At 43.4% G+C, this 16,778-nt stretch overlaps 1 protein-coding gene across 4 annotated transcripts in view; it reads left to right on the top strand.

The window, feature by feature from the left end:
* Positions 1 to 1,392: 1,392 nt before the first annotated feature.
* The window catches only part of Enpp6 (ectonucleotide pyrophosphatase/phosphodiesterase 6), a 119,651-nt gene continuing 104,265 nt past the window's right edge, over positions 1,393 to 16,778 (top strand). Inside the window, exon 1 of one of the 4 annotated variants that reach the window (XM_040731828.1) lies at positions 1,393 to 1,457. Coding sequence is in view for 3 of the 4 variants with exons in the window: in XM_021225207.2 (XP_021080866.1) it covers positions 12,583 to 12,823 (241 nt within the window). In the remaining variant the exon portion in view is untranslated. Of the gene's footprint in view, positions 1,458 to 12,410; positions 12,824 to 16,778 lie in introns of those variants that run through there. The other 3 variants (XM_021225207.2, XM_013110698.3, XM_005066676.4) reach the window with 3 other exon arrangements.

The following is a 16,778-nucleotide window of genomic DNA, read 5'->3' as shown; positions in this document are numbered from 1 at the left end:
TTCCCTCCTCTTTCTGATTTATGTGATGGGGTGATTGCTTAAAGATGGCGGTTTCCCTACAGCCCAGATCTTGACAAATGGCCCTACTCTGTCATCTAAGGCAGAACCTTGGGAGTCATCCAGCGGCCTTCCTTCTCCCTCACCACCCACATGTTCAATTAATCACCAGAAACTGCTGATTTTTTAAAAAAATGTTATAATAGTGTCTGGCCTACAAAAGGTACAATACAAACGGCATCCGCAAGGCAAGCCTTTGGGTGTGCGGAATTGTAATAGATTGTCAAATGTTTAAATAAGTAGGACATTATGTTCGAAGATGCGGAACCTTGTCGGAATTCCCTTGCGCTTTTGCTGTTGCTGTGGAGTATTGCATACTTGTACATTAGCATGCTGCGCTGCGGGCATGCACCTGCAACTGGTCACAGCAATGAACATTGCTCTTGAGCTCCAACCAAGACTATTGATCTAATTTACTCTTTGGAATAGTTATGTAATATTCCATTATATGAACACGCAGGGCATCTATTCGTATTCTTGTTAATTAATATTTAGAATTGTTCCTAATGTTTTGTTTTGGCAAACAGGGCTGAAATACATCCCCATGGACCTATCTCCATGTACAAGGAAGCCGCCTACCGTATGTCCCTAGGCCATAGTGGAGTGTGCATGCTGGAGTTTTGCAAATGGGCTCAGGCACGCAGGATATCTGTCTCCTCCTCAAGTGGGACAGGTGGATGGGACCCGAAACATCAGGAAAATCTGGGCACTGGAAGGTTGCCTCCACTTAGCCCACGAACAGTGTCAATCTCTCAGACACTGTATTAGTTAGCATTAAGTAATAGCAAGATATAGCCTACATGAGTAGATGTTCGTGTCTATAGGGGTTTGTCTTGATTGTTGCTTGATATGGGAGGGCCCGGCCTGCTGTGGGTGGTAGCATTCCCTGTGCTGTGGCTCTGGGCTGTATAAGGAAGCCAAGCAGCCTCTTTCTGTGGTTTCTGCTTCAAGTCTCTGCTTGGGTTCCTGTCCTAACTTTCCCCAATGATAGACTGGGACCCGGAAGTGTAAGCCCCACACACCCTTTTCTCCCGAGTTGTTTTTGATCACAGTTAGCAGAATGAAACTAGAACAGATACCGCATAAAAATCATCCACTCTGTACTCAAAGCAACCCTACAAGCAAGGCACTAATTTTACTCATTTTACAGGCAGGGGAACTGAAGCACAGACAGAAGTCAAGGGGCATGACCACGGTAAGTGAGGAATGAGTGGTAAAAGTGGTGACTGGCCCCTCGGTGATGCTGGGTGGGGACTATCTATGCTGCTCCTTGGTAAGTTCCCAGACAGGACCCAGTGCCTGCAGACTCACCAGCTGATACTATTCATTTTCCAGATGCTCCGTACTCCTTCCAGGATCATCTAAGAGGCCCTTGCACCAACCCGACGGATGACAGAACGGTAAGTCTGTGTCATTTTCCTCACTGCTGAGAGACTGAACATTTGTTTGATAAGTTTCCTACCTGTTTGTTGTTTGTGCTCTGCTACTTGGCTGTGCATGTCTCTTGCCCTTTTCTTCATATTTTTTTCCTTACTGGTACTTCAGTATTTGCTGTATATTCTATTCAAGGTGTTAATCCTCACTGTTTAATTTTTGTACATATCTGTTTTACAGGTATAACTGATGTAATGAACTGTGATAGTTCCAATACATTATGGACATTGCGTTTTAATTTGAAATAGACCTTTATTTCACAGTAAGGACTATTGATGAACCATAGTCTAGCTCTGAGAATCAATATGATCTGTTTATCCTAGATAAGCAAATTCCAACATCAGTGTGAGACATCAGGCAAAGCTAGTGACTATCTTCCCCAGGCAAGTGGGTGGAAACATACTCCTATGGAAAAAAAAGGAGCTCATGTTTCCAAGTGACCACACTTCCATGGGTTCCTTTAACAAACTTGAGTGTGTTGCTTTGCTTGCTTTGGGTTAAGGGTTATTAACTGTCACCAAGACAACTAAAGCGTCAGCCAGGACACTTAGACTCTTTGCTGTGACAAGGTACAAGTCATTGTAGATTTGGTTCATAAGGTAGTTGGATAGATACATTTCGAGTAAGCCTTCCCTCCTAGCTTCTAAACAATGAGCAATTGTTACTCTATTGTTTTGCATTTTCAAAGACACTTTTATCCTCCCTGTGACCTCTTACTGACAACCAGGATTCTAATTTCAATTAAAACAAAACAAAACAAAAGAAGCCTTTGTATTCTGGGGATTTTTTAGATTTCCTGAAGGATTTTCAGCACAATGTAGATGATCCCTACAAACTCTGTTTTTAACACTATAGTATTGTTACCAAAACTAAGAAATTTGCATTGTTGTAATACTATTGACTAACGTTTGGCATTCACTTGAATTTACTGAGAAAACTTTCCCTAATGCTTTTTTTAAAGTTTGTTTTGAACTCTTTGGTGTGTGAGTATGTGTGTGTGTGTGTGTGTGTGTGTGTGTGTGTTCATATATGTGAGCATATGTGAATTAGGGGTGTGTAGATGGATATGTGTGCTCGTGCATGTGGAAGCTAGAGGTTGACATCTGCCTTTGTTGACGCCTGTACACCTTATTCTTTGAGGCAGGGTCTCTCACTGAGCCTATCGCGGGCTGATTTGGCTAGACCAATGGCCAGCAAGCCCCTGGGCGTCTCCTGTTCCCAGCACTGGGATCACAGGCACATACCACCACACATAGCTTTCTATGTTTGTTCTAGGGAATTGAACTAGGGTTTCCATGCTTGCCTGTCAAACACGTAACTCGATGAGCCATCCCCATAGGCCTCTTTAAGGTCCATTACAATTGAGGATCTCATCAAGGATTCCACAATGCATACAGTTGTCAGGTTTTCTCTGGTTTATGGTAGTTTCTTGGCCTTCCAAAGAGCATGGTTCAGTTCCTACCTTGGGCAACTCACTTGTAATTCCAGCTCTAAGAGGATCCAACATCATTAGCCTCTGTGCACACTAGTACGTGTGTGTGCACACACTCCCCCACATAACTGAAAATAAAAACAAAATCCCCTAAGAAAAAGGAAAGGTAAGCTGTAAAACTGTTTTCACACTTTTTGTTTCCTTCCATACCAAAAGGGCACAGTCCAGAACAGCCAAACAAAAGAGACATGCCTGACCCTAACCCTAAAAACACCTCTCCTGTTTGATGTCCTGAACTGTGCCCTCTGTAGTAATTGGGTACAGATCCCCTAAAACTGGACATTTCTATAACGGCGGGAGTGAGAAGTGCCTTTTAAATTATACATAATAAGGTCCTTTCAACCATGCCTGAGTTTCTGCTGACTCTTAGAGAATGAGGCTGACGGTCAGAAGAACCATGTAATTAGACAGTTGGAAATTTGTTTCCTCTTTCATGAAGGTAAGGGAGAGGGATTACCGATTGGGTTAATCATTCATAGCAATTATCAGTCAATCATGCCTGCATAATGAGAGCTCAAAAAACATTCCTCACAGTGGGGTTTCCGGTTGGTGAGTGTACAGTGGAGCCGGGGAAGACGGGGCAGGCAAGGGGACCGTGGAAGATCTCCATTTTGGAAGCTCTGTGCCAGGGGCTGTGGAGAGGGACCAAATACACATTTCTTATTATGTCATGGCACCATACACGCTTACATGGAGCCCTAACTGTGATTACATGCGAAGTCCTCTGCGTTACAGGACATGGATATTACTAGTCTTGCTTTCACTTGCAGTATTGTTGCCTCCAGGCTTCAAATGCCTGCTTCTCACAGCTTACTTGTTTTGCTCTTATTTATGTCAACCTATGTGTGTTTGGAAGTCAGAGGTCAACAAGGGCAACAAAGAGAGAATCATTCAGGAGCTGATTCTCTGCTTCTGTCATGTGCGTTCTGAGGACTAATCTCAGGTCCTCGGTCTTGGTGGAACGTTCCCTTGCTTGCTGAGGCATGTTTTCTAAAGTGTGAGTCTAATGATGGTATGATCTTACTCAGGCTCAGCCTTTGTTTCCTTCTGTAATAGGTGGTGCCCAATCTCAGTGTTTGATGTCTGTCTATCTATCTATCTGTGTATCTATCTATCTATCTATCTATCATCTATCTATGCACGTATCTAATTTTGTCTGTCCATCTATCTCATTTTACCCCATCTCCATTGCCTTCAATTTTAGGGAGGTGAATCTATGACCTTTTCTATATAGATTTTCACCACTGTTTAATTGCTCAATGTACACATATGATTATCCAAGTGATATGAGTCCACTGGAAACTGGACTCTGAGTTTGATCTTTTCCCAGGCCAGCAGTATGCTGTGTGATGCTCAGCAATGCACTGTTGTTATTAAATAACTGGTTACATATTAGCAGACTCCAAGGTCGTTAGGGATGGTCCCCTCCTCATAATCAACTGCCTGTAAAACCAGAAACTGAAGCTGTAGGACTCTGACTGCTGGTTGAAAGAATAGAATCTGAGTTAGATCTGTGATCCAGAGTGGAGACATGTATTTGAGATGCTGAAAGGTCATTAGTAGCTAAATATTGAATCCTTGTAAGATGTCTGCCTACCCTGAGGCTTTCTGATAAAGAAACTGTCCCTTAAGAGTTAATTCAAAAGAGTTTGTTGATCACTGGAACAGAAAAATGTCTCTGTAGAAACTGACACAGATACTGGAAATACTACTACAAGGTCTACCTAAAATGTAAGCTAGCACAATGACCTCATCAGCCATTGACCACTCTCATCACTTTGAAAGAGTGCTTGACTAGGGTTTCTATTGCTGTTAAGAGATACCATGACCACAGCAACTCTTATAATGGAAAACATTTAATGGAGGCACACTTACAGCTCAGAGTTTTAGTTCATTGTTGTCATAGCAGGAAGCATGGTGGCATGCAGGCAAACATGGTACTGGGGAGGTAGATGAGAGTTCTACATCTTGATCTGCAGGCAACAGGAAGGAGTCTGAGTGTCACACTGAGTGTAGCTTGAGCATAGAAGACCTCAAAGCCCACTCCCACAGTGACATACTTCCTCCAAGGCCATGCCCACTCCATCAAGGTCATACCTCCTAATAATGTCACTCCCTATGAACTTATGGGAGCCAATTACATTCAAATCACCACAATGATTTACCAAAATATTCTTTGCTCATACCCATTCTCAGCTCTGAGAGCATGTCCTACATAAAGGTTCATTTTGTCATTGCCCACTCTGAGCCATTGCGAGTGCTTCACTTTATATCAAATCCTACACTGTGCTTTTTGTGTCTCATCTAAATTCTCTCAGTGGAAATCACAAAGACTGGAGAGCTGATGGGAAGCCGTAGCAGGATGGCAGACACACTGTGGTCACTGATGAGATGTAATGATACTCTGAGGAGCACTGTATTGCTGAGCTGTGTTTAGCAGGTCTAGTATACTAAATGAATTTTCAACCTTTGATACTTCTGCCTCGTAGGTTGTCATTTTTGGAATATAATGCCACCATAAATCAATGAATATCTACACATGATTTTCTCTAAAGGAAATACTTCTTTGCTTTTGTATATTAGAAACAACACACAAAATAAGATCTGTAGGAGGAAGCCTGTATGCCGCCATTAGCCATGTGACTTACTAGAGGCGCATACAGATGAGGTAATAAAAGAGCGGTTTACCACACCACTAACCACACCCACTTTAGGCATGACTAAAGACGTATACGGACGGACGTAAAGACGTATACGTATGTAGGCGGTGAACTACGTCACTAGGCATGGCTAGGGGGCATTACGGGGGAAGGCATAAAAGACCTAAGAATGGAAGTCTTGCTCTCTTTTCCGGATTTCAGCTTCCAGTTCAGCAGCGGAAAACTACTGGGCTCATCTGGGTTACTTGTTTGGTATCTTGTGAGTAATTTCTACAATAAATACTTAGTTTTACTCTCAGTAAGTGTGCCGTTTATCATTACAGCAACATTTGGAGCATCAAAGACCCTTTCTAAAAGTCGTTTTATTAGTTTATTAGTTTATACCTGTAGTTTCTCCTACAGGTATGACAGTGTACCATAGCCGTGTGATAACTATAGAGGACAGCATGGGGAGTCAGATGTTTGGGGCTGGAGCTACACATGACTGTCAAACACTATGTGAGTGCTGCAAATCAAACCAGAAGCCGTGAGAGTGGGTATGGACAAAGAACATTCCGGTAGAGCACTCGGGGATGAGGGTGGACTATGTCTGACAGGATCATTGGGCTAGCCTACATTTTAGGTGGACTTTATACTGTTTCCACAGTCTCTATGTCAGTTTCCTACACTGGTTAAAAACCAGTGCAGTTAACCACTGAGCCATTTCTTCAGCTCCAAGTTAACCCCTCCCTTTTAAAGAAAGTTTGTGTTCAGAGTTAGAGTCACCTTATGTCCCTAATATTCGAGGTTGAATTTCCAAATTGAATTCCAACCCGAAATCAGGAGAGAAAGGTTTCCACTTTTGTATCTAGAAGCCTCCCCTTCCTGGTGTGGGGGGCAGAGATCAATGATTTAGTGTACTCAAAATAGTCCAACACGTTATTCAGGAATTGTAGTAAAGTGGCGGGCACTGCTCTCTCCAGGAGTACCATATATATATATATATATATATATATATATATATATATATATAATGACGGGGCCTGAAATGAACAGCCCTTCACAGCTTGTATAGCTAATAGACAGACATGTGTCTCTTAAATCCAGTTCTGTCTTGGGTGTTATCTGGATGGGGAGAGAATGTTGGGGGGGGAGGTTTTCTCATTACTGGATCCCTGATTTGCCTGCTGGGGCAAAGGAAAAGTATTAGTGTTACCAGGTAACCTCTCCCAACCCCCACCACCACTCCACCCCCTGTGGAACAATTCTAAAACTCAGAATCAGATCATGGGTTTAGATTTACTCATTTGGGCTTGGCTTTTGGGGTCTTTTCTAAAAAGAAAATGTACGGTCTCTTGTATTTAACTGTGAGCATTTTCTGGAATAATGGTTTTTATTTTGGACAGATGAACCCAGTTAGTAATTGGACGGGTTGATTATTTTTTGTCAGCTTGACATAAACTAGAATCACTTGGAAAGAGAGAAGTGTAATTGGGGGATTGCCTCCATCAGATTGGCCTGTAGGCAAGTCTGTGGGACATTTTCTTGATTAATGATTGGTGTGGGAGGGTCCACGCCCACTGTGGGTGGTGTCAGTTCTAGGCAGGTGGTCGGTCCTGAGATGTACAAGAAAGCAAACTGAGAGGCCAGGAGGGAGAGTCCAGTCAGCAGTGTTCCTGTATGGCAGTGGTCCTCAGCCCTCCTCATGCTGCAATCCCTTGATACAGCTCCTCATGCTGTGGTGACCTCCAACTGTAAAATCATCCTCCTTGCTGCTTCATCTGTAACTTTGCTCCTCTTACAGATTGCAATGTAAACACCTGATATGCAGAACATCTGACATGTGACCCCCAAAGGGGTCGCAACCCACAGGTTGATAACCTCTGCTCAATGGTCTTTTCTTCAGTCCCTGCCTCCAGGATCCTGCTTTGGCTTTCCTTGATGAGATGGAGGCCTGTGATCTGTAAGCCATATGAACTGTTTACTCCATGAATTGCTTTGGCTAGTGTTTTATCAGAGCAACAGAAAACAAATGACAGCAACTACCTAGAGTCTGATAGCTTTAGGGGTGCTTAATAAGATCCACTAGGGTCCTTTTTTAAAGCTAGTTACATGGATTACCTTTGTACACCTTTAGGGGAACCAGGGCCCCTAGTTGAACAGGGTTTGGATGAGAATTCTGGTAAGGGATTGGTAGAAATTTGTTTTGTCACACAGCTAAGTAGTTTGCTTTTTGGTTATGCATTCTTCTTTGATGTTTAAGACCATGTAGTTAGCCAAAAATTAATATCATCATCATTGTCGTCATCACCATCATCATCACCACCATCACCATCATCATCATCATCATCATCATCATCATTGCCTGTCAAGACGGCACAGGGATGGCTCTTAGAGACCCACTTTTGAGCATCCCAAGGGATCCTTTCACTTTTTTCTGCCTAGTTGTTATCTGACCTGGGTCAAGGTCTTGCTGACTATGTAGTTTTCCTTGGAAGCCCCGAGGATACTGTGTAATTAAATTACCCTGATCTTTACAGAATGCTCACTGACTATGTCTGACAGCTGGGTCTCCTTGACCTCTCTGATACAAACAAGAGGGGAGGTGACTTACCAGTTCTTCTGAGTCCTGGCAGCCGGCCTGGAGGCAAAAGGGGGGCTCTCTTTTAATCCCCTTCATCTTCATTGGCTTCTTGCGTATGGCTGTTGAAAACCTGGAAGGTCAGGTGAGCTGGTCCTAGAGAGTGAGTAGTGATTTAAAATGAACTGTTGTGTAACATTCAGAGCCGTGGTTCTCAACCTTCTTAACGCTGAGACCCTTTAATACAGTTCCTCATGTTGTGGGGTCCCCCAACCATAAAATTGTTTTTGTTGAGACTTCATAACTGTAATTTTGCTACTGTTAGGAACCATACTATAAATATTTGTGTCTCCTGATGGTCTTAGGCAAACCCTGTGAAAGGGTCCATTGACCCCCAAAAGGGGTTGTGACCCCCAGGTTGGGAACTACTACTGATTTAGGTAAAGTTTATGAAAACAAACAGATTTTTAAATAAATCTTGACTCTGTTAAGACTCAGTTTCCTCATGGGCAATGCAGTATCTTCTGGCTACTCACGGACCTTTACATTTGTGTCCTGGTCTGTTGCAGAGCTTTGGAGTTTAGCAAGTCCCTGATCCACAGGACCCTAGTGTCTTTGGGAGAGAACATCAGCTTTCTCCAGTGCTCCTAACTGTAGGGAGAGATCTTAGGTACCTGTAGTGCTGACCATGCCCTTTTGGGTGTGGTCACAGGTATGTAGAAGATGCGAGGGTGGGGGGGGGGGTGGGGTGGGGAGGGATAAAGAGCTGAGAGGAAGGGAACTACTCCGTCTCGCTCTCTCTTGGGGGGTCTGGTCAGATCTCAGAGACAGCAGAGCGCTGACCTTGGGTTCTCGGCTTCTCAAGTAAGTGATTTCTCCCTAATATCATACAGCATCCCTATCCTGTGTAGGTTAATCTTCATCAATCCTAACCGGGCATGCCTGCACCTCACAGCTGCCAGATACTCTGACAGGGCACAGTTAGAGATTCATTCCAAATGCTGGAATTTATCAAACGAAGCATGTGCCCACCTCCATACCCGGTAAGCATCTTCTTTACCCAAACCCCCCGGAGCCGCCACAGCATTGGCCAGACATAAAATAGAACACAAATAGCACAGGTTTAATGCAGAACACATTATCTGAGAACAACACAATATCTAGAAGCAGGCAAACTCTACATGGAAACCATGAAATCACTGTTAAAAACTGACAGTTATCCACTTAAAGAACGAACTGATTTCAGACTTTGTTTGAGTCTAGTGATAATTGGAAATTTATATAGCAATCCTATTGGATCTGAAAAAAATATGGTCATAAGAGAAAAAGCATAATAATAAATATTACCTAAAAATTGTAATACAAATTATTATTTAAACCAGAAATAGTGCAAATAATTAATTCTGCTCTCAAGAAGTATAAAAAAGGCAACAAAATAAGATAAGGAGAAAGACTTTAATAAATTAGCTAGAAAAGAACAAAATTTATAAATATATTGGAAATCTTAATAATATAATTTAAACACTTGTAAGACAAGATCCAAAGCAGAGATAAAACCAACATATTGAAGCCAGGCAGTAGTGGAACATACCTTAAGTCCCAGCACTCAGGAGGCAGAGGCAGGCAGATCTCTTTGAGTTTGAGGCCAGCTTGGTCTACAGAGCAAGTTCCAGGACAGCCTCCAAAGCTACTCAGAGAAAACATGTGTGGAAAAACCAAAGCCAAAAACAACAGCCAAAAAAAAAAAGACAAAAACAAAACTCCAAAACCAACATATTGAAAGACAAAGTAGCACTGGGGGAATTAAGAAAAGTACAAAGGAGTTAATGAATAACCTGAAAGCTAAATAAATAATCGTGAAAACTGTATCACCAAGACTAACAAAAGCCAGTTATTGTAAATGTTGTCAAGAGCAGATGAATAGTGCTATATTTTAATGGAAACTGAAGCTACTGAAACAGAGAATGTAGACATGGTCAGTGTTAAATTCTTAACAATAATAGCAATGTTGTGGAAATAAAAAGGCCAAAATAGAAAGCAAAACCTCCCACCCTCTAACAGGGCGGAGGAATGAAGCAGTCATTTTATGATCATTTTAAAAGTATGAATGTTGAATTCTCTCCTAAGCTAACCCAGGGGTAACCCCAATGCATATGTGTGGACTCTGTCCAGCTAGCAAAACTCAGGTTTCAGAGTCCAGCTGAGTCTTCCTTGGGTTTCCTCGAGGGAAGAAGTTCTTTTAATATGCATAATGCCCAGGGCTGGGCATCCACCAGCTATTAGCATATTTCTCCTCCCTCCCCTCCCCTCGGCTCCCCTCCTTTCAGTTCTTCCTTCTTCTGGTCCCCTTTCCCTTCCTTCATGTCTTGTCTTTTCTATTTAGTGAAGCAATAATATATTATTATTCAAATGGATAAGGCTAAAATTGTGTAGCCAGGTGGTGGCGGTGCATTCCTTTAATCCCAGCACTTGGGAGGCAGAGGCAGGCCTATCTCTGTGAGTTCAAGGCCAACCTGGTCTACAGATCAAGTTCCAGGACAACAAAGGCTACACAGAGAAACCCTATCTTGAAAAACAAAACAAAATAAAACAAGAATAAAATTGTGTTTTCAAACTAATGAACTTTAAGACTAAGCTACCCTTCTTCTATTTTCTAATAAGAAAAAAAGAATTTAACTGTAAAAAGCATGACCTTTTATTAGAGAGAAAAAGGAAGCTTCATTCTTATCTGAGTCAACTGAGATGTCATTTGGCTAAGTTCTTTGTATTTAGGCTGTCTGTGAAGGTTTGACTTTAAACACAAGGGGATGAGGAAGCAGGAAAAGGATAGCAGCCAGTCAGAACCATGAAGATGAGAGTGACCGCAGTGAATATGGGCATAACCATGGTGAAGATGAGTGTGACCACAGACTGACCGAGCCTGCCTGGCTCCTCAGGAGTCAAGCAACTCCATAATGTGGTGCCTGTGCCACGAGCAAGTCTAATGCATCGGGCAAAAGCCTGGAGATTTAAATGAAAGATCAGACCGTTTGTGCTAAGAGAATGTGTGGTGTGTGTGTGTGTGTGTGTGTGTGTGTGTGTGTATGTGTGTGCATGCGCGTGCATGTGTTTATTGCAAGGAGAGAGCAGCCTTATATACAGACTTACAGCACAGTGGAGAAACCCCTAGGTGTAAGAGTTCGTGTTTTCATAATTAGAGGTTGATGCCAGTGGGCAGTGGGGCAAGGCCCGGGCTGTAAGCCAGGACTAGAAAACAGGATGCACCTGTGGTTATTGTCTGACAAGCAACTCACAGAGACCCCTTCGGGGCTGGGAACCAACACCATAACACTAACACAACCCAATGTTTTCTAAGTTGGTTCTGTGGCCACACATATTTTATTAGCTTTTACATAAGCATCTCATTCAATTTTGTACCAGATAAAAGAACCATTGTAGAGAGTTCCTGCGACTTGGGCACTTAGTCGGTGCCATCTTCTTGACGACCTGGACCATTTCTACTTCCCACACCTCCTCCTGTGACAGGCTCCTCTCTGCCCAATTGCTCCTGTGTTGGAACTTGCTTGGTTGTTTCAAGCTCCTTTTCCATCTCAATGTTACCCTCATGGGCAATGCTGTCTCAGTTCAACCTATTAGGCCTGACCTCTTCGGATCCAGTTCTAGAACCTTCCCTCTGGGTTGGTAGCTCCTCTGTTTAACAACTCCTCCTCCAGGTGAGTGCCAGGCACCAACAGTTTATTTGCAATTGAAGAATAAAACAATAACACTTCTTTAAGGGGCACATTAGGGCAAAAATCAATAGTGGAGACCTAGATAAATAATTGTTTTTAAAGGCTGCGGCTATGACAAGAGTACGTAGCTCACCATTGCCCACGTAAATGTGTTCTCTAGTTTATACCCTAAGAGTTTGGGCTTACTAAATGGTTAAATGCAGAGGTCAGAAGGTTTAAACCAGGCAGAACTAATTTTAAAACTTCCTGTCTCCCTGGCTCCTCCTTCCTTTGGTCAGCACAATTGTAAGCCAAAGTGTCAACTTTGTCATCTTCTAAGACTACAAACATCTACTCTTGGAGAATGTTTATATTTATAGAACATTCCACTAAAAACAATGAGGTTGTGTTTTCTCCCTTCCTTTTAATTCTAGGGTGTTAGTGAGCCCAGCCTATCTAGAGGTAGTCAGTCTCTGGACTTTGTGGGTGTGAGCAGAAACATTTTTTTAAAATGGAGTGCTGTTCCTTTAAATCCTGCAAGAGAACTTGGCTTGGGAAGAGCAGCAGCTCAAGGTCCAGCCCCAGAAGAGAGAAGAGCTCCAGGCTCCCCATCCTGGAGGTTTGCAAGGGGACAGTGGTGCCAGCTGGCTCTTGCAGGCTCCTGGCAGCATGGCAGTAAAGCTTGGGACCTTCCTGCTGGTGTTTGGGCTCAGCCTGGTTTGGCCAGCTTCTGCCCACCGGAAACTCCTGCTGTTTCTCCTGGATGGTTTTCGCTCAGACTACATCAGTGAGGAGGTCCTGGCATCCTTGCCTGGCTTTAGAGAGATTGTGAACAGGGGAGTCAAAGTGGATTACTTGACCCCGGACTTCCCCAGCCTCTCCTATCCCAATTACTACACCCTAATGACCGGTGAGTACCTACCACATCCAGTTCTTAGAGGGGAGGACATGGCTATCTCCCAACACTGGGAATCTTAATGTTTGGATGTCCCTAGTCTCTTGGAACACCAAAGACAGGCAAGAATCTATGGTCCCAGCTAAGTGTTTAATTTTGTCACAGTTGTGTTTTCCCACAAATGTCCTCCCAAGGAACTATTTCAGATTGTCTGTAAAGAGAAGAGATGACAGTAACAATAGCTGGAAGTTGAGATCATAAAAAGTTGTTATTGTTGTCTGTTTCACAGCTAAAATTCTAGATAGCATCACGTTTTCTAAGTTCAGGTGTAGAAGATGGACAGGTCTCTGTGAATCTATACAGAGTCCCTCTGTCCCTTTACTGCTGTTTGGATTCTTTCAGACTAACTTATCAATGTGTAAGCCTGTGACAACTACTCTCAGGACCCCTCAGTGGGGGATCCTGGAAGGGGCACTTCAGGTCACACCCTTCAGTGCTCTTCAGCAATGCCGCTCTCTGTTTTGGCCTTTTGGGGCCAGGTAGCGTGATACAGAGACAATCATTTTCTTGTGGAATTGAGATTGCCCTGTATCTATGAAATGGGGTGGGGGTGTAGGCAGAAAGTAAGCGCAAACCCTCATAAAGCAGACGGAATTCCAGCTGCTCTTTGGGAACAGTGGATTTGGCTAAAGATGACCTCCCTCTACCTGGAATGGCCAGGAGGCCAAAGCTGATTCCAGAAGGCTGAAGCTGTGTGATGATCCCTACTGCTTCTTCCTGTGCATGCAGCTGGGTTCCCAGCTTCTGTTTTCTTCATCTAACCTTGCGAAATCATCAAGAGATGTTCAGAAAGTTTGGGGATTTTTTTTGTTTTTGTTTTTTGCAGGCAGCTCTCCAGGGAGGCTATGAATGCAGTCATTGCAGGATGTCACTGTGTGCTCTGAACTCAGGGAGAACTTTGGAAGTACATTACCAGACAAGTGCTAAGAACTGTGATATCTCATTGAATAGCTTACAGAACACCAAAACCAAAGCAGTTGCAAATATGGTATTGGCATCGTTAGCTGTGGGTTCTGGCCATAGAAACTATCCAATCATTGATGGTAACGGTACAGGGCCAAGAACCCTAGAGTTTCTGTCTATATGGGTGCCCTAGGAGCGTGCAAAGTCACCATGAGCTGACTCCCTAAATTAAAGGAAATACATAGTCTGGAGAGTTAGAAGTGAAGATATTGCAGAGATAACAAAATCAGGCTGCACACAAGCAAGGAATCTGTGTCGCCTCCCCCCATCCCCTTACCATACAAACCAGTCTCTAAGACAGTTAACAAAAGATGCTCTGGCCTTCCGTCGTTCATGCTCACTTGCTTACTCATTGGGAAGCAGTTTGCAGGCTTCTGGGTTACACACAGATGTTATTGTGTGTCCCCACCCAATTCTGCAGGGGGAGCTTCACACACACTGGCCACCCTCTCTCCACTTGTCTTTCTGAGCCCGCTGGGAGACACAATTCATAAGCTGCCACGGGCAGCTTTTTCAATGGCCGTGGAGAATGAACAAAATCCAGTTTATAAAGTCTGACTCCAGTAAGTCAAAGGGGACTATTGCAAACCCCACATGGACATGGAGCCAGTGACACGGACATTTGTTTTTCAGACCCGCATGCCTGTCACGGCACAAGGATGAATTTTCATGACGTCTCTGTCAAGCAAACACACACCTTCTTTTCAGGCTATGGGTCTTTAGGGGATATGGGCTAAGTGATCCCATAAGCATGGTGCAACTTCAGGATGTATGTCTTAGTATTCTCAAGAGAGAAAGCTAGCCCATGGGGAAAGGCTGGCTTCAAGCACACAAAAGCTTCACCCTAATTTTGACAATAAAGCTAGCCAGACGAGGAAACCACATACACTTTCTGTCTATAGATTTTTTCAGGGGGGAAATGTACTGTCTGATTTGAAAGTCTGCTTTTCTATGTTTTCAGAAGTGATATTAGATGTGCGTGTGGCCAGCCAGACTCATGTTTATGTACAGATGTCTTCGGGTGTGACTCATCTTGCACCTGAGGAGTAAAGTCATGGTTTGGGGGAAGAAATTCCAGACCATATCATTTTCACTGTCCTATGACTGACTGAAGGACAAATTAAGACTATTTTTCCACTTGATGTTGAGAAATTCCATTTGCACTTATAAGGAATATATCCATTGAGAATTCTATTTAAACATATGGTTTGAGCATTTGAGGGTTTCATAAGCCAGCCGAACTGTTAGGTAGATCATTTGGTACCAAAAGACAGGCTGAATTTCCCAGAATCCATGAGAGAGGCTGCCCTTGCTTCTTCACATGGATTGGTGTGCAGAAGACCAAAAGCCCTTGCTTTGATTTCCAGTAAGGAGGGATAATGGGTTATGGGAAGCAAAGCACTGCTGTCCTTGGAGTCAGAAGAACTTACGTGGGATCCTTGCAGGAAGGACCTCGCCAATCTTCTGACTGCCCCCAGCCTCTGTGTCTCGGCTGTAGCATCTGTGTCTTTGGTGGTAGCATAAGATGAAATGAACGGCCAGATCCGGATCCCACCTGGGGTCCAGGTGCTGCTGGATGCAGACATGGAAGTGAATGACGCATGGGAATTCACAATGTTAGGACTGGCCCTTGTCTGTTGTTTAGGTGTGGTCTGTTCCACAAGGCTTCCTGAGCTGGAGGCTTGGACCTCAGTGTAGTTATGCTGAGAACCGCTGTGGAGGCTTTCAAAGGTAAGGAACACCAGGAAGTCCTTAGCAAACTGCAGGGGCCTGCTCCCGGGGAGAGAGATTGTCGAAGATCTCTTGGAATCCATGAGTTCTCACAAGATTAACTGGTAGAGAATTGAGTCTGGCCCCGACTGTTCTCTGGATTTCTAGTGTGAGATAGGACTGATTTCCACGTGGTCACTTGCGGTCATGCCAAGTGCCAACAGGACTTCAGAAAAGACCAAATCAATGAAACAACCTAACCCAGAACTTACAGCCTCCAGGACTTTAAACCAAAGAAGATAATTTTTCTTAATAAAGTCCACAGTCTCAAACTCTTCATGATAGTGACAAAGGTCAGATTAATGCAACCTTCTAAGGAGTCTTTCATATAGACATTGACAAATGGCTGACCCCCTAGGGACAGGATGTTCTAGGGTGGTCAGTGGAATGCCATGGTAAATAAACTTATTTATAAGCAACTTTAGAGAGTCTCCCGTCCCAGCTAATGGGCAGAAGCCACTGTGCTGGCTATCCACCCCATCTGCCCACCACCACCCCAAAGGTGTTTCCAACAGGACAATTGTGAACACAGTTTTGATAGTTATTAAGAAGATGTTCAATTGATTGCTATAATCCCTGTATCTTAAAACAAGGTCTTTCACCAAGGATGTTTATGCTGAGGTTGAGAAGAATCACTTAGAGTAAAGATACCTAATATTCTAAAATGTATTGCAATGTGTTGTGAGTTGGGAGGCATTCTATCCCACACCACTTCAGAATGTAATTTTGTAATTTTGTTTGTAAATAAGGTCTTTAAAGGGTGATTATGTTAACATGAAGCATCCATGTATGTAAAGAGAGGCTTTTCCTTGCCAGCTGCTTGGTTTTTCACCCGCCAGTCGCCTGGGCGCTGCTGCATTGCAGTCCCCAAATAACACACAAGATGCTGTATTAATTATGAAGCTGTTGGCTTTGCTTGTTTCTTACTGGCTAGCTCTGACTTAAGTATTTACCCAATAATTGTTAATCTAAGTATTTCTCTTACCGGAGAAATTTCTGGGCTTCTTATCCCTATGGCGGTTACATCTTGACTCCCTGTGTTTCTCCTACCCAGAGTCCTCCTGGACTCCTAGTCCCACCTATCTTGCTTCCCTATTGGCCAACAGTGCTTTATTGACATATATACAGGACTTCCCCAACACATGTAGGGTTCTGTTACACCATGACCAGTGTTCTT

The sequence above is a fragment of the Mesocricetus auratus genome, unplaced genomic scaffold (assembly GCF_017639785.1).
Source record: "Mesocricetus auratus isolate SY011 unplaced genomic scaffold, BCM_Maur_2.0 Super-Scaffold_100026, whole genome shotgun sequence".
NCBI classification, from domain to species: Eukaryota; Metazoa; Chordata; class Mammalia; order Rodentia; family Cricetidae; genus Mesocricetus; species Mesocricetus auratus.
The sequence above is the reverse complement of the archived record's forward strand: the minus strand, read 5'-3'. Positions and strand labels throughout refer to the sequence as shown.